Genomic DNA, 22,350 nt, shown 5'->3' with positions numbered 1-22,350 from the left:
AAATCTTTATAGTTAAAATATATAGGGTAAAAATATACAGCTTTCAGAAAATCAGCAATTGTCTGTGAGGTGTATTTACATCACATATTCACGGCCAACATTCATGCATTCAATATGTTCTCTGAGCTGACCCAAAGCTGTATGAATGCACTAATGCATTATGTAGCACCAGGGACTTGATAGCTGCCAGGTTTTATTAGATCAGCCTAAATGCTGCAATGACACACACATGGGTGGCAGAGCAGAGCTGACTCAGAGTACTGTTTTTAGATGTCAGTCTGTGTAGACTTGTGTGGTGTGATGGGGTAATAGCCTTGAAATACTTATTTTCTTTAATTCATTTTAACAATGGTTTCAGCAATTTTGTATTTGTCTTGAGTGATTAAATTATCTGGTGAACACCTTAAGCAAGGAATGTATGAAGGAAACAGAGGATAGGACAATCACTGACATCTTTCCTATGCATTTCAGTACTTTAAAAGCCACTTTCTGCATTGAAATGAATACTCCAAACTAGTTCCATTATGGCTTCCTGTATGAGGAAGGTCAAAGCAAGAAGAGGAGCAAGATTGCAGTGTTTGCTGGACGATGTATCGAGATGATTATTTGCTGTGTTTTGTTTAACTGCGGCCTTGACTAGCAGAGATATTTGCACTGTGTTGAAATATAAATTTTGTTTTAGTTACAGCATTCTGCACTGAGTCATCTTCTCCCCAGGCCCTAAGCAACAGCACGGAAGAAACTACAAACAACTATGAAAGGCAGAAGCAGAAGGTAGACAAGGGGGCACAAACAACAATCAGCAAACACTTGCCACCAGTAACTGAACAGATGGATATGAAACAAAACATAAAAAGTGCCCAAGTCTCCATCACCTCATCATCCTCCTCACCTTTCTCCTCCTCTTCTTCCTCCTCTGCACCTACTCATAACTCCTTCATCCTACAGACTTCTCAATGCTCCATGACCAAAGCATCAAAACAGCCTCCCATAGTTTTCCTGCCCAAACTAGTTTATGACATTATTACTTCTACAGACAGCAGTGGACTTCCCAAATCCTCTTCCCTCTTGCCTTACCATTCTGTCATGTGGGCAAGTTCTTTTCGTCCTCTTATGAGTAAGATGATGACGTGCACAGAGCAGTCTCTATACTACCGCCAATGGACAGTTCCCAAGCCAATCCATATGGACTACAACAACAGAAATGAGGGCAGAATGGACACCTTTCACCCAAGGAGGCTGCTGCTCAGTGGGCCACCACAGGTGTGTAAAAAGAACAAGGTATTATCATTGATTTATTTTGTTTGATTTTATCATAATCTCAGAAAAAAAATTTAGTTATTATTATTCATACTTGAAGGGGTGTTTTTTTGTGGAGAGTAAATTACTTGTATTTTATTTCCTAATCCCTTCTAATAAAAAATATCTTCCTTTCTTTACTGTTAGCCTGAGTTCCAATACAGAGAAGCTGCAGCAATGTTCATTTTCTGTCAGTCTCTCTCCATTAAAATGTTTTAAAGATAGTTTGCTCAAGAGATAGATTTAATTTATAATTTCAGTTGGTTAAAGTTGAATATGCATTTACATTTTAAATAAAGATCAAAGATCTTAACAAAGCCACTTTCTTATGATCAATCTGAAAGCAGCTGGGACTTTATAATTAAGTTATTTTGTTTCCTTTGCACAGCAGACAGAAATAGAAGCTGTTGTAAATAATACATGCAAGAAGGCCAGTTCAAAGTAGCAGAACCATATTAACAAGATGAGTAGCTGATCCAGGAGTTTTTAAATTACTTTGAAAAGATATATGGAAATGGGTCTAGTTCTAAGAAGTTAATTCTCATCTTAATTCTCTAGGAATGTTTAGCACTTATCCTGAGCAAGGTATCTCCTAGTTAAGTGCACATTGCAGGCTAAAGGTAGTATTGTGCCTCTCATGTTTTACTGAAGTATGAAGCAACAAGATAGGAAGAGGCCCTGTGCCTACTGAGAGCAGATATATTTCTTGTGAACCTCAGAAGTCAAACGGGATAAGTGCAAACCAAGACAGAGATATTTCCAGTATTGTAACATCAACCCAAAGAATAATATTAACCTTTCACATGGACTTAACACTTCCTGCATCAAGAAGTGTAGGCAGAAATGAAAACAATTATTAAACAGCTCATGGATGAATGTTGGTAACATGTCAGACAAAGTATAAGACTGCCAGAGTAGTATCTTCAAAAGAATTAAGAAGTACTTGTTTTCTTTATCTGGAAGCAATTCCTGTACTAAAATTTAAATCAGGAAGCAATTTTCTGGTTAAAATTAAAAATACTAATTCAACAGAGGAAGAAAACTGGGCACATTAGTGAATCAAAATTATAATTCTCACTATCAGGGTTATTAGTAATAAAATATGCTCACCCTTCTCTCACAGAGACATTTTACCCTACGCACTGGTCAAAACGTTTTGTTGGAAGACTTGATATGTTTTACAAGGATAGTTACGTACATTAGAAGGCAATAAATGCATTATTTTTACAATAGACTTTAGAAAATGCAGGAAAAACTGGATAGGTATAGAATAATTTATCTGTAAATTAGCTCATGTCATGGAAGTGAAGCCACTGGTTAGTGAGTATAATTTAATATGCATCACAATGAGCAATATGCATCATATCTATGACTTGATGTCTAGTCCCTGGTGCACCCAAGCAAATGCCTATACAGAATTCTAAATTCACTCAAATATTTTTTCTTCAGAACATTCATCTTGAAGTTCCCCAAACTGCAAATCAAGGTTTCATATGTTTGTTTTTTAACTGGATTTTACAATTTAGAGCTAGCATTTTCCTGAAGCGTGGAACCTGTTGGTTAGCACAGCTCAGTCCTGTGGCACCACATCCAGGGAATGAAGCAAGCACGTCTTAAGACACTTCCTGAAGAAGAAAACTGCTGCCCATATTATTACTCTACTTTTATTAAAATCTTATTACAATGGGTGTATATACCATTCAGCTTATGTAATAAAAATATTAGGGAAATACTTAATACATCTATTACTAGCTGTGTTTTAGAAGAATGTAGCATGTGGAAACAAGGAGAAGAGCCATCAACATTTGACCAACTGCCTGTGGATCATCAGCATATTTTCTGCAAATCAGCATTGATTCACAGGCCACAGTTTGAAAACCACTATCATGGTATGTGAAGAACTGTCTCACCTGGAAATTAAAACAGAAAAGCCTCATGGAATTATTTCCCCTTTTGCCGTATTTCTCCAAAAGTGAAGCCTGCAATTGGATGATACTTTATACCAACATGTAAGAATAATAAAGTGCTTCTAGTCCTGGTGTCTAGCATATGGAACAAGTTAAAAAGGGAAACTCATTACTGCTACACCTTCTACAACAGCACTTTGGATGTCGTTCCATGAATGCATAGAAGCACACATGCAATTTATCTGACTGGAATGTTCTCTCTCAGATTCTTAGTTGGTTTGCACTCTATCCATGATATCTATAGCAAGCAGAGTTCAGAGGTCAAAATCTTTGGAGAGTTTTCCCCTCCTCTGTGGTAATATATGTCTTTGCTGCAAAAACTAGACCTTTATACCTTGAATTTTCTGCAGAGAATTTGAATTCATATTCCTTCCTCTTACTACAGCTACACTCTTCATGAATGAAGAGCTGCAGGGTATGCATATTCTTAGTATTTTATGGGTCAAATAATCTCTGGCACTAAGGATGAAAATACAAACAAAACCCCTAAAGCTCTGCAGGCCCCAAATTCCTTGGTTATCATCAGTTTTTACAAGATTTGAGATTTTCGTTTCTTAGTCTTCTGGGATTTTCTTCTTCCAAGTCCGATTCTTCAGACTTCTGTCTTCTAATGTCAGGTAGACAGGAACAAATTAGAGTAATACTTCCATTATTTGGGAATATTGCCCCCCAAGTGCCTTATCTTACAAAGCTCTGAGCACTGCCACATATTTGAGGAACCTTTTTCTGGAAAGTAGAGCTGTTTGTCATAGCAGCACGTCTCATGTACATTTTGTTTCAGGAATTGTAAAAGTGCAGCCCAGTTTTAGGTTCCTTCAGTCCTTTAATCTGTTTGCAACTTTGGCATCCAGAGCAAAGACAGGATATGGGGAAAAGCACCTTGCTCAGAGTACTTCCTTACCAGTTGTTGTCACTGTTAGTATATCATGCTTAGCCCAGAGTCACTAGTTAGGGTAAGCACAGCATTGTGCTTGGCTTCCCTAAAGCCATATAAAATTGCAGACCACTCAGGTATCCACCTTAAAATTTCTTTTCAGATCTCCTATTTGTTGCAGTTGGGAGATAGAGGATGGGCAGATGCGGGGCTTTATGCTTAAAGGTGTGCATATCCTGCTTGCAGGATCTCTTTGCAGCTACTTCCAGTGCACAAACTTCTGGAAAAAGGGTTAATGACAGATGGGACAGGGGCTCTTTGGAGAGATGTGGAAGTTGTGTTTATTGACAGCTATTCAGTATTTTCAAACAAAGGAAGACTCTCTGTGCTACTGATGCCATGATGATTTTTTGCCTTTTATTTTATACCCCTGTTATACCTTTTTACAACTTCTGTATTCTTAGTGCTTTTTGCCTACATTCTTGGATTTGTTTGTTCAGCTAGGAAACTAAACATTTTAGAAGCTTTGTAGCCAGGGATCAGTGTGCCCCAGACCCCAAGGTCCTCTCCAGACCACATTCTGTAAACCAAGATAGAACCATCCAGGGGAAGGTTCCTTGGGGAGGGGGGCTCACTTGAGCCTCTCATTGGGGAATCTTTGATAGATATGCTAATTAGTAAGACCTATAATGATATACCAGATCTTTTGGGAGTGGGCATTGTAGTGTGCATTTCAGTGCATTCAACCTGGATGTGTGCACCTAAGGATCCTTAAAATAAATACCAAGGTAAAATCCCTTTTTCCCTTCTAACCGTGTTTGACTCTTGATTTTAAGAACAGGAAAAGGCATCACTATTCTGTTTTGCCTAGAGATGGTACACATAAAAAGCAGTGCGATTAATTTTGAAGGTGCATTTCGCTATCTGGGCATGCTACAAATTCACTTGTTCAAGATTCATCCCTTCTGGAGTAAATGCTGATTGTAAAAGAGAAGTCATTCTTTTCTCAATTAAAAAAAAAAAAAAATCTTCTCAAAATTACCTGGAAAAGGTGTTCTCTCTTTCACCAATTCATTTCGTGAGCAGCAAACACAAGCAAATCTGCTAGTGGAGTCCAAATATGAATGCTACATGTGCTCAGCCCAATCTCTGTCCTGGCAGGGAAACATTCTGAAAACACGGAGGGAGAGATTGCTGAAAGTTCCCAACAGCTTTTTACATACAGCACTGCTCATATCTAGCAGTTCCTAAAGCTCACAGTACTGAATTGGAAACTTTCAATGTGCCAGATAATGAGATTGGGTAAGGTCTGATGCATGCAGTAACGTAAGTACATGTGTTTCAGTTTAGTGGTGTAGCACTTGTCATCCTGTGGTTTCCAGCATTTTTGACTCATGACCCTACAGCTTTGTGTACACTTGAGCCACTTGACTGATGCTTTTCATCTCAGCACCGCGTAGCAGTATCCTCATCATTCCAACATTGTGGAAAACCATTGGCAAAGACTGGTCCCCAAGGAAAGAAAAAAAGATGAGTTGAATAGAATAAAATTTTCATGCATATCAAAAGGAAAAAGTAAGGTTTTCAGCCTGTTGTTCTGTTGACAATTCTAAGTATATACTTCAAACAGATTAAGAATCAATTTTTATATAGGTATCTGATATCAAGGAGACGCGTGTTGCAGTGGGGTCTCCTGCAACATGCATTAGACAGCGAGGCCCGTGGAAAGAAATAGGGAGCGATTCTTGGTAGATGTTTCAGCGATCTTTATTCTCCAGCCACATGGCCGGGGACTGCTGAAGAACTGAGCAATTACGGGACAACCAGGGTCCTCCTCCAGGGAACACAAAACAATCAATGGGGAACAAGACTGACCAGGGAGTAGGGAAACCCCGTAGGCCGTGCCTCTACCCCAGGGTCCCCTCCCCCTGGACCCCACGCCAGGGGGGAGGAGCCCCAACAGACAGATGTTCTTTTGATAAATGATCTCTTGTTTGAAATTAGGGAACTGTTAATCCACTGCCGAGCTACCCTGTGTTTAATGAAAAGATGATCAGAGGCACTTTAAAAGAGTATGTTCATAAGAGAATAAAAAGGTAATCTTAGACATGAGGAAAACAAATGGAAGTATTTTCTTTGTATTTTCTTTCTTGTTCAAATGTGGGAAAATAAGATGGTTTTATTTTAGCTCATCAATCAGTAGCCATTGCAGCCAAGTTTAAAACCTTGTTCCAGGGTCAGAGGAAAAATTCTCATTAGTTTCAATGGATTTTGCATAGAAAACAAAACTGTGAGTTAGAAACATCTGGTCCATGGGCTGATTATAGTCCATGCTGTCATTTCCTCGATTCAAAGTCACTTTTTTTAATGTGTTGTTCCAGGATGACAGAGAATTGTGTACTGACATTTGATTATCAACAGGGATAATGATACCCTTATACACCCTTTGCAAGCAACTGTTCAAACTGCAATCTGATATGTTAAAAACATCAGACAATGAGTTTTGACCAAAACAAATGTCTGATCTCTTGCTTCAAATTTAAAGCCTCCCTTCCTCAAGTGTTGAGAGAAAATGAAATTTTTTCTTGACATAGATGGAAAATAGTAACTTTAATACTCTGTGTAGCAATTCAACATGGTAGGCTTCTGACATGTCCTAGCAGTAATGGAAGTGAAGCTGGGTTTTCAATTCAGTAGTGATACAGACTTAATCCAAAATCTGATGCCACTTTGTGAAATCAGTTGCTGCACAATGTGTTGGAACTGATCTACATGTTAACCTCCCCTGTACAGGCCACACACACACAATCATGGTTTGTAAAGCTGCCTGCTTATATATGGTCTTATTTACTTGATGTTATCATCAGCAAACTACATGTGAAAGAGAAAAATCCGTTGAGAAAATCATTGGCTGTGGCTTATACCTTGCAGCAATACTATTTGATGTAATGAAGAGAAAACTTATACAGTGTGTTGATGGGGAAAAAAATGAACGAGAAAGTTATATTCTTAAGATAATTTTAAAATGGACTTTAAAAAGGTAATTTTAAAAGATTGGAAGGGAGATAATGTATTTGCAGCAAGAGAGGTGGAACAGCACATTGTTGCACGTACTGTGTCCTTCAGGAGTGGAAGTGCCCAGCACAAGCTCTCCCAGGGATGTGTTGCCATTTTTACTCCTCAGGGTAGTCACTGTACTTCAGCAGCAGGCAGTGTACTGGTAAATCATATGGAAATGAAAGGGTTGGGGTAATTCTTTAGTTATCTTGTAATTCAAGGAGGGTTTTTTTGTACAATTTATGAGCTTGTATGGATTTTTAAATCGTTCATTGCCTGTGTAGAAGCTATAGCATGAGGAGATAAAATTCTTGTCTGTGAACCTGTAATTAGACCTGTGATATAAAATGCATTTTCCAGCTAGGCTCCTGCATAGAGAGAAAAAAATTGTTGAGCATTAAACATTTCATTTGTGTCAAGGAATATACAAATACAAGGATAGTCAAGCACTGAATATTAATATTCAGTTTCACCACAGCTACAATGTCCAGATATGTGGAAAATTAACCTGGTGAAAAGCAAAAGTTTACTTTTGGTTTTTTCTGATTTATATGTTTACAGATAGGGAAAACAGGTGCCTATCTGCAGTTCCTCAGTATTTTGTCCCGAATGCTGATTAGACTGACAGAAGTGGATGTTTATGATGAGGAAGAAATCAACATTAGTAAGTTCCTGATATAAAGATACTCTGGAGACAATAGAAAATTGTTATGCTAAATTGAAATATAGTTGTCTATATATTCTATGTTTATTCTATGCTATTCACACTTGCAATTACTTTACATTATTTAAATACTGTAAGAAAAATTTTCTGTGATCTTCAACTGATACTGAGTCATCAGATTAATGAAAGAAAAAATGAAGCAGGAATAATAGGTGCAGCAAAACCATCTACAGCAATATTAAGAGCTTAAAAAAATCCTGAATTCTTATTTTTCAATAATATCATAGACATAAAAGAAGAATCTGATCAATACTACCATCAGCCTGGAGATATGTGGCCAGATTTGGAGATATTTAAGAAGATGCCTTTTGACTACACTATCCATGATCCAAAATACGAAGATGCAAGTCTGATTTGTTCAAAGCTTCAGACCATAAACAGTGAAGGTTAGAATTTTAAAAATCTATATTGGTACACATATATGTATGTATTTGCTTTCAGTGTAAGAATCCTGTTAAACTTTTAAGCAGAGTTAAAATATCAGAATTGCTTTTGACTAAGCAATAGTGAAAAAGGATTTCAAGTTTTCCAGATGAAGTACCAGAGTATGACCCTTATAAATGACTTATGGAATATTATATGGGTAGTCTTCCATTAAAAAAGCTCTAATTCCACAATAAGTTTGTGTATTTGAAGGTTTTATAAAGTGGGATTGTCCTGCTCTGTAGAAATGGTTTATGTGGGTAAAGTTAGTTATGTGCTTAAAAGTGTCTATAGGTATATTTTTTAGGTTTTAGGTTAGCATGAGATGACCACATCCAGATTTAGATTCCTGGAGTGTTGATGTGTGAATTAGTCCTCTGAATTAGCCAGCTGGACATACACAAGCCCATGGGACTGGGTAGCAGGGAGGTAACACTGCCATTCACAAAGACCTTGGCAAGCTGGAGAAGTGGAACCTCCAGGAAGAAGCCTCAGGAACAGGATCCTGTTGAACATTTCACCAAACGTGCCCCTTGCACTTGAGATAGAATAATTTTTTTCAACTGTACAAGTTTGGGGCCAGCTCTATAGACAGGAACTTTGATCAAGGTGTCTTGATGGTCCTGGTCAACAGCAATTTGAACATGAGTCACCAGTTCTCCACTGGGTTAATGGCTTACTAATAATCTAGCAACAGGTCAAGAGAAGTGGTGATTCTTCAGTGATGGCAACTCTAAGGCCACGTCTGGGTATTCTGTCAAGTTCTTGGCTTCCCAATATGAGAAAGATGTTGACGTAGAGAAGTGAGGCTTGTGAGCAGCCACCAAGATATGAAGAAAATTGGAGTGAATTGGGTTTGTTTCATCTGGGGAAGTCTAGCAGGTGCATCTGAATGCTGTCTTCAACTTCCTAATGGGAATTTATAGACACAAACTATTATAGATACACAGCATAAGGACAAGAGACAACAGACACAAGTTGCAATATAGGAAATGACAATTATAATGAAAAATATTTTCAGAATAAAAGTGGTCAAACCATGGAGCAGGTTGCCCAGAGAGATCACGGAAACTCTATTCTTGGTGATTTTTAAAACTTAACAAGACAAGGAACAGCTTTGAACAATCCAATCTAATGCTGAAAGGCTGAGTGAAAGATGAAATAACGAAGTCCTTTTCAGCAGAAAATACACCTCATCTTCCCTCAGTCTCTCACAAAGGAGACCCTTTGAAAAATATGGATATACACTAAGGAGCAACATCACTAAATTGCCAAATTCATTTCACATAATATACTGCGATGTCTGTCACAGAATGGCAAATGCCATAAGGCTCTTTTTTACTATTTATTGCTTTTGTAAGCATTCAACCAATAATAGCAACAATGAAAATTATAATGATCAGGCATTGCTTACATCTCAGCTTTATGTGAAATCTGTACAGAATTATCATAATCATGAATTTGTAGATACTTCTTTGTAGTTCCCTTTGCTGTACATTGCAATTTGTAAAATATACTGTGCTCAGAATGAATTCACAGTTTGTTTTGTACATGTTTCATTATTGCCATTTTCCCTAGAATCTGATTTCAGTGACAGAAACAGTCTATCATGAGAGTGCATTCTAGCCTTGAATATATGTTACATTTAATTTGTTTCGTTTCTTAATAGACAGATCAATGAGCAGGAGACAGGAAGATATGTACACGTGCCACCAGACAACTAGGATGAGATTGTCCAAATATGCAGCATATAACACCTACCATCACTGTGAACAGTGTCATCAGTATATGGGTTTCAATCCCAGGTACCAGGTAAAGATTTCCAGATGCTGCTCTGCAGATCAGAAGCTGAAGCAGACACAATGCAAACATAGTTTGTGTACATTCACTGTATTTAAATTGGCTTAGAAGTTGTATATGTGTACACTTACAGCTGATTTACAGATATTGTTATTTCTTGAGGTTTGCCTGCTTTGACCAGGCTGCAGGTTTGGGGAAATCAGAGGACTGATCCTTGTGTCATTTACACTAGTTTATTCAGTGCTGTGATCTGCATGTGTACTACAAGTTAAAACTACTTTCCCAGTAAACTTTGCACCTGAGTAACTGCAACAGGTGCTACTTCTGATACAGGAGTAGTCCAGTACAGAGCAGTCTATGTGTGGTGTACAACTTGCTCTTACTGAGAGTAACTCTCGAATTTCCTGCCTATTACAATGTGAGGAAAAAGGTGTCGGCAATGCAAATACTGGCTTTTATGTGTCAGTATTTCTGAAAGCCAAGAGTAGCCTATGTTGGTACAATCTGCAAGATGAAGCTGAAACAACTGTTTCAAAAGAGGGAACACTTTAATGTGTATTTTTTTTTAGTGTAAGATGTAGCCTAGGGAATGTTGCTTAACACTTACGAATAATGAAGTAAAATCTAATGCCATACAATAAGTGACTGTAATCTGTTTAGAAATTTTGTAAATGTATATAAACTACACTGAGACCTTGTAGTTTGACTTTAACTGGAATGATCCTATTTTTCCCATCCTTAGATTTATGAGTCCACTCTGCATGCATTTGCCTTTTCCTATTCTATGCTCGGAGAAGAGATCCAGCTGCATTTTATCATTCCAAAATCAAAGGAGCATCATTTTGTCTTTAGCCAACCAGGAAGACAATTGGAAAGCATGAGGCTACCACTTGTCACAGATAAGGTAAATGGATATTTTTATTTATATTTATGGCCATATATGGGAGAGAGACACCACCAATTTCAAAATTTGTTGAATTAGTATTCTCTACAGTGCTACTCCTACTGTCAAGAGACAATGAAGATGTCCTCATACTAAGTTTGTATTTTCTCCCAGAATGGGATACATGAAAAAAAATTTTCGAGCCACCAATAAGCTCTTTCTTTTGCTCATTATCAAGGTTGATCCTTTGGTTCTTTTTCTATTCACTTGCTCCAGTCAGAAGATTTGTACTGTAGTTTTGGCATAAGGTGTTTCTTACTGTCTTATATGGACCTAAATCCTTTTCCATGTCTAGCCTCAAGGTACCTGTGCACTTGGCAGGTCAAGGTTAGCAGTCCTGTCCATTCTGCCACACTCTCATCAGTCAAACTGTGGGAGACAGAGGAGTAGAAACTCCTGCAGTTAAAGGAGGCTTTGATTTACAACCCTGGAAGAGACTAGGTCTGGCTTAATTGATAGAGATTTATAGATCTTAAGCAAAAGGATTACAAGCCTGTGTTCCTATAGTTATAAGTAAAATGTACGCTGGGTGTTCTGGTGGAGAGTTTTAAATATAATAGTGTGACTTTATATAGTTTAAGAATGTAGATGGTATAAGAGAGACATCTGTGTGTACGTGACATGAGAATATATTGGTCAAAACGCAGCTGCACTGCAGTGAGAAGTGCCACAGGTGATAGGTCACAAATCCAAAACAAAGTGTTGTTTTAAGTGCCTATTGGATTAGAAAGTTATAAATTAATTCTAAATCTTGTGACTTTCACCATTATTCGGAGGTATTGTAAAGCCTCACACCCTGACTGATGCGTTTTGTTATTTTAATACAATAAATTCGTGTAATCGTGTAGTCCCATCCCTGAAAGTTATTTCCTCCAATGAGTGAACACACAGGAAATTCGACACAAACAAGCCAAGTGATAGAGTTTTCTTTTTTCCAACTCTTACAAAATTTGTTTATTTTCCTATCAAGGAAATCTAAAATGTGTCTGTCTGTCTAGTGTCAGTGGATCTGGTTTATTCTCCTGAAGAATCTTTTTCTGCTTTCTCTCTCTGGATTAAAACAGAAGCTCACACTTCTTCTTACCTACAGAGTGAAGATTACATAAAAAGCCCCACTTTTACTCCCACCACTGGTCGTCATGAACATGGGCTTTTCAATTTATATCATGCAATGGATGGAGCCAGTCATTTGCATGTTTTAGTTGTCAAGGAGTATGAAATGGCCATATATAAGAAGTATTGGCCCAACCACATCATGCTTGTTCTTCCAAGCATTTTCAACAGTGCTGGAGTAGGTAAGTGTAACAAAAAGTTCTAAAAAATGTGGACATGCAACTTGGGCCCCTGAGGTGTTGTTACTCAGCGGTGAAATGCAGACACACACCTTGCAGCTAGGATGTCTGATCTGGTGATCTGGACTCCTCCTGAAGACAATGTGTCACAGCTGAAGATACAGTTCTCTTAATTAAGGACACCTAAAACAAGCTAAATGTGTTGCACCCTAGAAATACTTAACTCTCTTCTATTGTCTTTGAAAGAAGCTGAGGTTTTTAAATCGGATGGACTTACTGACTCTGCTTCCATGTGGAAATAACTTGCGTATCATTTGCATGGGCAGTGATGCTCTGGTTGGGTACATCCCTGAGGTAGGTTCTGCTAATGTAACACCTGTGAAATATTCGGCTCTTTGCTTGTGCTGCTGGAACAACTTATATACAGCAGTAGTGACAAACATTCAAAGCAGATCATCAGGGACAATTTCCCATGTCATTAAGCTGGTCAGTCAACATCTCTAACTCTTTGCACTACGAGATGCTAGTGGACACAAATATTTGTTAGGTTAAAAGAAGTAGTTACTAAATCCTTAAGACACTAGCAAATCTTTACCACAGAAGTCAAAATTCATTTTGCATCCTTCCCAATGTGGTTCTTTAAGTCACTTGCTTGGCAAGTGACAAAGCCAAGGCTTTGGGCTCTGGGTGATGTTGGGGTGTTAAAACCTCCAGAGTGATTCATGCCCTTGTCTGCAGAAATAGTCACTTCAAAAGGCTTCTGAGTTAAAAGCAAGCTATTTCTGCCCCTACTTTAGTCTGATGGTTTATGCCCATGGTTTCAGGTGCTGCACACTTCCTGATAAAAGAGTTGTCTTATCATAACCTGGAGCTTGAACGGAATCGGCAGGAAGAGCTGGGGATAAAACCCCAGGATATTTGGCCTTTCATTGTCATTTCGGATGACTCCTGTGTTATGTGGAATGCAGTAGAAGTTGATTGTTCAGGAGACAGGAAAAGGTAAATAGTGTAATATATGCTTTTTCATCTGATTTCTTTTAACCTTTCTCTGTGTGTAATTTTGAAATTATGTTTGCTATGCTACAGCTTTTACCCTGTACAAGCAGAGAATTCTATTTGCCTAAGGAGAGTACTTTCCTAGGCATCTGTCTTTGCATAGCACCATGTAGTGCCTGTCTTGCATTCCTGTCCCCTAAGGATTTATGTGCCCTGCAGCCATCGCTGTCCAAGCTAGAGTTACTTGGACTGCAGATTTCAAACTCTGTAAATGCTCCCTGATACACTGGACAACATGGACACTTACATGTACATTTTTCATCAAATTTTTCTAGGGAAGCTAAATGACAATTCTGTTCAAGTGGTGCAACTGATTTCCTTTGGCTCTTTTGTCAGTCCCAGTCTGTGTGGCTCTAAGTTCCCCAAAGCCCTGAACTAGTATTTTTGTTCTCATTACTTTAGAATATTTCTCATTACTTTAGAATATTTTTTGCGCTAGATATTTTTATCTATTCCATGAACAGTGCTGTAGGAACCCAGAGTGCTGAGAATATTTCTCTGCCTGTTTTGAAGGGTTTTTACCCCCCTGAACAACACTGTTTTAACCTCCAACCTTGGAAAAAACTGCCTACGATCAGACAAGAACTAGAAAATACAATGGTGTGAATTGGTGATAGACTACTATGTAAGATTGTCACAGGGTGAAAAATTTAGAGGTTTTAGGCTTCTCTTTGCAGTAAACAGATAAGAGCAAAAAACATCAAAATGGAGGATTGTTGTTGTTCTCCAAACCTTCTTCTTCTTCTTCTACAACTCCATATTCTGCAGTAAAAGTAATTTGGGATGATTGGACAAAAAATTCTGCAGTTCCTGGCTGTGTTACTGAATAATTGGTAGGAAAGTGAAAATAATGTACGTTTTTTTAGTAACCATTGGTTAAATTATCTTTAAAAGGCTGTGTAAATTTTGACAAACACACACTTCTCTCCTTCTTTCACTGCTCTATGTTATGCCTGGGTCACGCTAGTGGCTCTGCTCCTCTGATAAGACTTAATAAAGAACTATCTGGCAGCAGTGAAACTGCAGGAAGAGTCTCTGTTCTCGCGAACTCCTTGCAAGGACTTCTAAAATATCCTCTCCCATCAGGAGAGATTTGATTTATGGCACGGTTCAGTGTCACAGTGCCATGCAGAATTTACAGCAAATTTTTAGAGAATGAAACTGAATGAAAACTGAGATTTATGGATTCTAGGTGTGGGCTAGAAGGATCTTAATACTTTGTGCTTAAGTTATGGCACAAGTCAGCAACCCTCCGAGATTCATTGGAATATTATCTAGGTAACTTTAAAGATTTATGTATCTGAGTGAATGTTTGGAGAGATCTAGACTAAGTTTCAGATCTGTCATACCAGTCCCCACCATATAAGCACCAGTTAATTTTAAGTTTTAACTAGAACGAGAGACAGAAAAATACAGTAAAGACAACACTGGAGTTATCTACCTGAAAGTTATAACAACTTCCAACTGTTAAGAATTGCTCTTCACCTGAAAGAGATTCTCAGTGTTCTCTATATATTTTAAATTAACACATTTTCATAATTATTGTAGTGACTATACATGGACTGAAAGGAATGTTTCCCTGAAGCAAATTCTGCAACATATTGAAGCAACTCCCAATGTCACTCATTATGCCCTAATTGGGATGAGGAAATGGTCCAGTAAAACAAACAGTGCTGAGATCAAGGAACCATTCTCCTGCTGCCATGTGCATGACTTCATTATGCTGAATGTGGATCTGACACAGAATGTACAGTACAATCAGAACAGGTATGTGAATCACTAGCACCTTTCAATAGGGATAATGAACCAAATAAAGGAAGTTTTACAAAAGCTCCTGTTGTTTTTTTTAGGGAGGTTGTGAATGGCATGCAGACAGATTTTGTTTTCTTACTGGTGATTCAAATCCTTCCCAAGCTGCCGGAAGTTGGAAAAAGACATTAATTTCTATAGTTCCACTAAAACAGTCATATTTGTATGACAGGGTAGACACACTCAGCAGTGTGCCATGCAGTATTGGTCTACTCCAAGTGGCCTTTGGTAAATACTGTGCTTCCCCTCTTGTCTGCTTACCTGCTCTGCCTTCCAAAGGAAACAGGGATGTATGGATGAATGGTGCATAGCCAAATCTTGTTCTGATATATATCTGGACTTTTTACCCTGAGTAGCACAACACTGCAGCATACTACATGTGTGCTCATCAGGACAATCAGAAGAAAAAAATAAGTAAGTCTTGTTCTTGGTGGTTGTTTCTCACATTCAGCTGTCGCAGAAATCACACTTTTTCATTTATTGTGACACTTAGGATATATCAGATTATAATTTTGTCATATACAGTATTACCACAGTTACAAGAACTGTTTTCACTAGGTATATAATCTCACAGAATTTCACTGATCTGAGTGAAATAAATGGTGGGTTTCCCCCGATTTCTGAGGGACATATCACTAGAGGTGTGATTCACTTGTCTAAAACTGGTCTTTCAGCACCTTAGAATATAGAAGACATCCATATGGGGCTGGCAGGTATGACATGAAATCTGTGTGGTTTTCTGTAAGCCAGGTGGGATAGCCCAGGTAATTTAAATGGCTCTACACAACTACACTCAGGTAACTGAGCTCTTCAATCCCCGCAAGTCACTTCTTTTCAGAAGAACTCTCCTAACCCAAGAAGGTATCTTTTGAAGTCCAAGCTTACTTATAACTGCAGGGAAGCATTCTGCTTTCATTATTTTGTGAATAAACAGATGATGTATATTTCTATTGTCACCAGCCTGACACTATAAAAGAGCACTTTAAATTTGCCCCTGTTCATCTCCTGGTACAGAACTGTGCTCCTGGGCTGCCTAACTGTGTTACTGTATGAAGCATTATGTATGAAGGGCAAATGGAGGCAATGACAATAAAGCAAAATTATATGAGTGCAAGCAACAATGTTAAAGTGTCAGGAATGCCACATCACAGCACCCATTTCCTGCCTCTGTCTTTGAACCATGCAAAGCCCACAGTAATCCTGTGTGTGGGTACTGCTGAGTGTGAAATATTGTATGACATTCCAAGCCTGGGCAAGGAAAAAGTATGTTTTAAACCACAGAGACAGTGTCAGTCAGGGATTGCTAAGATCACAGGCAAAACTTTAAAAACCTCTAATTGAATGCCATGTTCCTCACTGATGCCAACTGTTGCACTGATTGCTCAGTTTGCTTAAACTCAAGCCCTAAATGTCAATGCAGTGGTTCTGCACATCATCCTGTTTCCTTTGTAGTAAATGTATTCAAAATGGAGAACTGAGTCTGAATTTTCCAGAGATCGGAGTATTTGAATTTAGTCAGCTTTAGGAGCTTACCTTTTATTCTGTTCCATCATATTTTTTATATGGGTCAAATGTAGTTCAGGGATGTTTGGCTTCATTCTGCTTAATCTATTCCTGTGTCCCAGCAGTTCTCTTGTATTAAGACTCATTGCCTTCAAATAGTTTTCATTTCTAAAACAAAATGACATTAGTTCTGTAGAGGAATATTGAAAAAAATTGCTAGATATTCATATTCTGAGGGGAAAATAAGTAGTCAGGTACTTCTTTGCATTTGATAAATCAAATATAGGGCCTCGTCCATTTCCTTGGAAGTCAAAGGAATTAATTTCCTTGACCATATTTGGGGTAATAATGTATGTAGCAATTTCTTATGACTACATTATTTTAATAAAAGGCAAAGAAAATATTTTAATTCCTGGGTATTTTCCTTGGCAATTTACTGCCTTTCCACTTTATGCTTTTGATCCTTTCCCTCCCTAAGTGCTTTCCTCCCTCATTCTGATCTTCTCAAACTGATTCCAGCATAGTTTATTATTAGAAAGCTGAAGCCCCTTTCCCTGACTGATAGGCACTGGTGGAGGGTCAGTATGTTTGATACCTGTCCTTCCTATGGTGCTGATCAAAGGCTCTTGAGTCCTTGTATTTGTCAGTGTGTGATGAGAAACATTCCTCTGACCTGCTATGATTTTATTCTTTCCAGATTTACATGTGATGATGTTGACTTCAACTTGCGTGTCCACAGTGCTGGCCTTCTCATCTGTCGGTTCAACCACTTCAATGTCATGAAAAAGCAAATTGCACTAGGAGGACAACGATCCTTCCACATAAAGTCTAAGGTGGGGACTGAGACCTCTGTTGCACTGTTGTTAAAATTCTGTTTTCCTTTTTTGTACCTTTTAACCAGGAGACCTGAGGTATTTTGATGCACCATCTATTGCCAGTAATGTCTGCCACGTGGGGCTTTCTTTAGTTATTTATTTCTGAAATCCACAAGATTCTTGTCATAAATATACCCTTCCTTAATAATTTTCCTTTAAAACTTCGGAAAACACTTATAGTGTCTCTTTGCAATCCAAGTAACCATTCACTATGTGGACTTTATCTACAGCTATAGAATTGCTCATCTTCATGCGACTTCATAGGTAGGAGTATTTTGAGTTCAAAGAAGAAACCTCAAAGACTATAAACACAAATATAGTTCTACGAAACTGAAACTTTTTTGGTAGCAGATATTTTTGGCTGAATAAATTTTCTTCTTATGTAAAACTTAGATCTTTAGGGTAAACCTATGTTTTATACCAACCAGAATTCACGTAAGTACAACTTGATTGATTAAGATTGATCTGTATGAGAAATATTTTTTCCTCATAGGTATCTGACACTCCGGTTTCAATCTCCCCTGCTCAGTACATTTGTGCTCCTGACAGCAAGCACACCTTCCTGGCAGCACCTGCTCAGTTGCTCCTTGAAAAGTATCTGCAGTATCACAGCCATCGCTTCTTCCCTCTCTCACTGAAGAATTACAGCCATCCAGTGCTATCTGTGGACTCTTACCTTAACTTAGGACCACAGGTACTGAACAAAACAATCTCCAAGTAGCTCTAGAAATTTGTAGGCTCTGTTTTTGATGGGTTAGTTGATTTTATTCCTTATAATATTTACACAGCCTTTGAAGAATGAGGTACATCTCTATAACGTTAAAATCAAATTTTTAGTCCCATAGAGGCTTCAACTAAAGTATATGGAGAGCAATCCCAGAATTGTCCCAATTACTAATATAGTCTGTGAAGTGTTTTCTCAATCTGCTATAATTTGGCTCTTCCTACAGAAAATGTCTTCCACAAGAGGATGTTACAAATACTAGATAACCCTTAGAAAGCACTTCAAATATATTCAGATGTTTCAGTTCACTTTAGACTGGTAAGCTGAGGCTAAGAATCAAATACTAGGCAACCAGTTGGAATGGGAGAAGCTGACATTAGGTTTCAGGAGCTGTTGGCTCTCTCTGATGAGTTTGGATCTAAAGCCAAGGTTGTACTTCAACTCAAATATGTAGATAGAAATTTGGTATTAGGGTGGTGTGGTTCAGGAGAGAGGGACTGTTTATACCTCTTCACTTGAATACTAAATGAAATGCAGTCTTGCTGGATTTACTGAGCTTCTCTCCCAAAGAGCTGTGTAATAACCTTCCCATGTATGCTGCTCCCAGAACATTTTGAGTACTTGTGCTTTTGTTCCCACCATGTTTGGAAAAACAAACTCTGTGGGAGGGTGTTGTACTGTTACTGTCTTCATCCATTGCATCCTTTCAGCTCTAGCTCATTCAGCACATGAAATGAATTCAATGCCTGAGCTGGAATACAATAGGATTGAAGGAATATGGAATAGGCATACTGGTACAGTGTCTCAGTTGCTGTGGTTCAGCCTTCCTCCACTGAATTATGCTGACCTATGCCAGATGAGGATCTGCCCCAATTAAGTAATACAGTGGCACTTTGGAAACAAAGTCTTATGTGGAAGATTCCTTAATCTGAATTTATAAATCCTGAAAGAGGGCTGTAAATATTCCCAGTTATATATCAAGAGTGGATATCAAGAGTAGCCATAAAAACAAACCAGACAAGAGGAAAGCTCATACATTCATGTATATGGACAATTCTACTGACTTGAGTAATCCTATCATAATGTAAATGAAATTTAGAATTTCTAAGGGTCATTTTCATGTCTGACTGCACAGTTACTGTATTTACTCACATATAATTAAAATGTGCTGGGCAGGTCACAGCATTATGGTTGTGGGGAGCTATTTTTACTGCAGCTTTCAAACTCTATCACATCTAAGCCTTGTGATTAATAGTAACAATACATAGTTATGAATTGTGCTTTATGTATATTGTTGATAAGTAGTGGGATGTTTTGGAAGGAACTATAAGGCTCATAATATTTGTAGTTGGAAAGAAAGTCTGAATTTGAATCAGGTGCAAATACTGGAAGCTTCATAAAAATTCTTAGCTTTATATGGAAGCTCGAAAGATGTTAATTTTTTTTCCACCCTCTCCCAATCAGATTGCAGTTTGCTATGTGAGTTCTCGGCCTCATTCTCTGAATATCAGTCCCTCTGGTTTGACATTCAGTGGTCTCCTGCTGTACCTCTGTGACTCCTTTGTTGTAGCTAGCTTTTTGAAGAAGTTTCATTTTCTTAAAGGTGAGCTGCAATAATTTTATTACAAAGAATTGGATGACATGGTCTCTGGGAATATGGGGAAAATCTATTTTATATGAAATCTATATGCACGTATATGTATATGCATGTATTCTTATTTGTCTTTATATATCCCACCCAAATCTGATGCTTGATCATGCTGGCTCTGCATTGTAGTAAACTGGTATATAGCAGTGCTATAAATTCTGCAGATTTATAAGTGGGAAGGAATGTTGGATCCATATCATCATGCCTAGAGTATGTGCAAAACTCCTTACTCTGTATTTGAAAACTGAGTATTGAAGATTTATGCATGAAGCATTTACCTGCTGTGTTCTAGGAGGTTTTCTAAATTTCAATAGAAAATGGGTGATGGACAAGCCTCTATCAAAATCTATTTTCTGTTTTTAGAAAGAGAAACTGGCTCATTTAAAATTTGTTCCTAATACCCAGTTTCTCCATGTAATCCTTATGATGGTGGATAGCAGTGAAGACAACTAACTTCCACTTATGTTGCAGACAGTCACATTGCAAGCTTCTTTTGGATCCTTCTGCTACTACCTTAGGCATTTGGTGCTCTGGGGATCTGTTTCACTCAGCTATAACTGTCACTGGGAGAAGAGCACCGTGGTTAGTGCCTCTTGAAACTGGCAGAGTTGTTATAAACTGCTGAGTTCTTCGTTGCATCTAAAACAGAGGCTACCAGTCAGTCTTGTTTTGCATAAACCAGTCAATTTTTATATCGTGTAGTACAAACTGTGTTTGCTTTGGGATTTCTCTGTCTCCCCTGGCAGTCTACTTGATTTTCTAACCTGTGACATGAGAATTAAACAGCATGTGACTGTCTGTCTTGTTTCTTTTTATTATATTCACAGGATTTTTTTGTCTTGGGCATTACCTCTTACCTCACCATCTTTCATTTAGATTACTGAATGCTGGTGAGGTAATTATTTCCTCTTAAAGGAGGACTTTTCTCAGAAGCCAGGAAGCCATGCATGCAAGTTAAAGTGGTTATCAGCATGCCAGTCAGGACAGTTGGCATGGGTTACTGAAGTATGATTTTTTTTTTACTTTGGCATTCTGGGTTTGCCTGTGTCTGTAGCCACATAGACCAGATTCTTTGTTGCCAGCACATGAGTTTACCAATCCAAAAACCACTAAAATTTGTGATTAGTTTTAAAGACATGTTTAGACTATTTCTGAGCAGCAAAGCACAAAGAGCTTAGTCAGCCATCACAGTGATTGACTTGTGGGTTTTGCTGAGTGAGGGTTTCACCCAACAAAGGTAATGATCAGAACGGCTACAATAGGAATGGATGTAGGGCTTTATCTGGCTTGCTGCCCGTACCCATCACCACCTCCTTAGACCTGCCAATTTTACCTTTCCTACCCTAAGTAGCACAGAAAGTGCTGCTATTCCTGTCTACTAGATGCTTATGAGGTAACTCAAGTTACAGAAGAAGACCTTGACAAATAGGTAGCTGAACATAGCTGTCCTCAAGTCCTATCTCCATGGCCTAATTTTCTCCTAAGCCCATTTGTTACTCCTGATGTGAAAGTGGTGGAGTTCTCTGTGCCAAAGGGCGGTGGGAGGTGGATGATCTGAGAACAAAGGGGATACTCACGTGAGTTTCTTTTGAACTGTTTGCTTAGGTGCCACCCTGTGTGTGATTTGCCAGGATCGCAATTCTCTCCGCCAAACTGTTGTCCGGCTGGAGCTGGAAGACGAATGGCAGTTCCGGCTGCGGGATGAATTCCAGACTGCCAATTCCAAAGAGGACAGACCACTTTTCTTCCTGACTGGACGACATATTTAATTGAAAAGAGACACATTTCCTGAATGACACAAGGCACGAATTGCCACTATCTCATGAAATTACTTTTGAGAGGTTTTGCTTTCTGAACAGAAACAGGACTGTTTTCTGCTGTTTATTAGAATGATATCTAATCAGGCAGTTTAACATCATATCTACATTGAAGTGACTTTTCTAATTTAATGTTCTGATGGAAGTCATCCCTAATTCCTGATAGAGACACAGAGGGTGGAAAGCATTTTGTGTCAGAAGAGGGGTCAATGAGTGCACTTCTTCTGTGACAAAGAAGACCACATGCAAGTTCATAATGAAAAGTTTTAGTAAACTTTTTGTACATTCCAAAAATAGGAAATGTAAATTTAGGAGCAGGTTTTGGTTTACAAGTCTAGTGTATCAAAGTTGGCATAGGGCAACAGGAGTTGTTACAGTTCTGTAGCATACTGCTACTGATTGAGCCAGATAGGCTTTTATGAAGATTTGTAAAGTATAGTTCTTTAATAGTAGGAACTCAGTTGGAGCTTCAATTTTTGGAATAAGTGCCACACTGGGTAGTTTTACCATGCAGGACTGTTGGAGTAAAAGCATAATTA

At 38.3% G+C, this 22,350-nt stretch overlaps 1 protein-coding gene across 1 annotated transcript in view; it reads left to right on the top strand.

The window, feature by feature from the left end:
- The window catches only part of GREB1 (growth regulating estrogen receptor binding 1), an 87,963-nt gene extending 66,200 nt beyond the window's left edge, over positions 1 to 21,763 (top strand). Inside the window, 12 exon segments of the mRNA XM_032104489.1 lie at positions 683 to 1,263; positions 7,759 to 7,861; positions 8,149 to 8,307; positions 10,014 to 10,156; positions 10,887 to 11,048; positions 12,178 to 12,382; positions 13,204 to 13,378; positions 14,984 to 15,202; positions 17,445 to 17,580; positions 18,116 to 18,316; positions 19,811 to 19,949; positions 21,600 to 21,763. Coding sequence (XP_031960380.1) covers positions 683 to 1,263; positions 7,759 to 7,861; positions 8,149 to 8,307; positions 10,014 to 10,156; positions 10,887 to 11,048; positions 12,178 to 12,382; positions 13,204 to 13,378; positions 14,984 to 15,202; positions 17,445 to 17,580; positions 18,116 to 18,316; positions 19,811 to 19,949; positions 21,600 to 21,763 — 2,387 coding nt within the window.
- The last annotated feature ends 587 nt before the right edge of the window (positions 21,764 to 22,350 follow it).

The sequence above is a fragment of the Corvus moneduloides genome, chromosome 3, assembly GCF_009650955.1.
Source record: "Corvus moneduloides isolate bCorMon1 chromosome 3, bCorMon1.pri, whole genome shotgun sequence".
Classification (NCBI taxonomy): domain Eukaryota; kingdom Metazoa; phylum Chordata; class Aves; order Passeriformes; family Corvidae; genus Corvus; species Corvus moneduloides.
The sequence above is the reverse complement of the archived record's forward strand: the minus strand, read 5'-3'. Positions and strand labels throughout refer to the sequence as shown.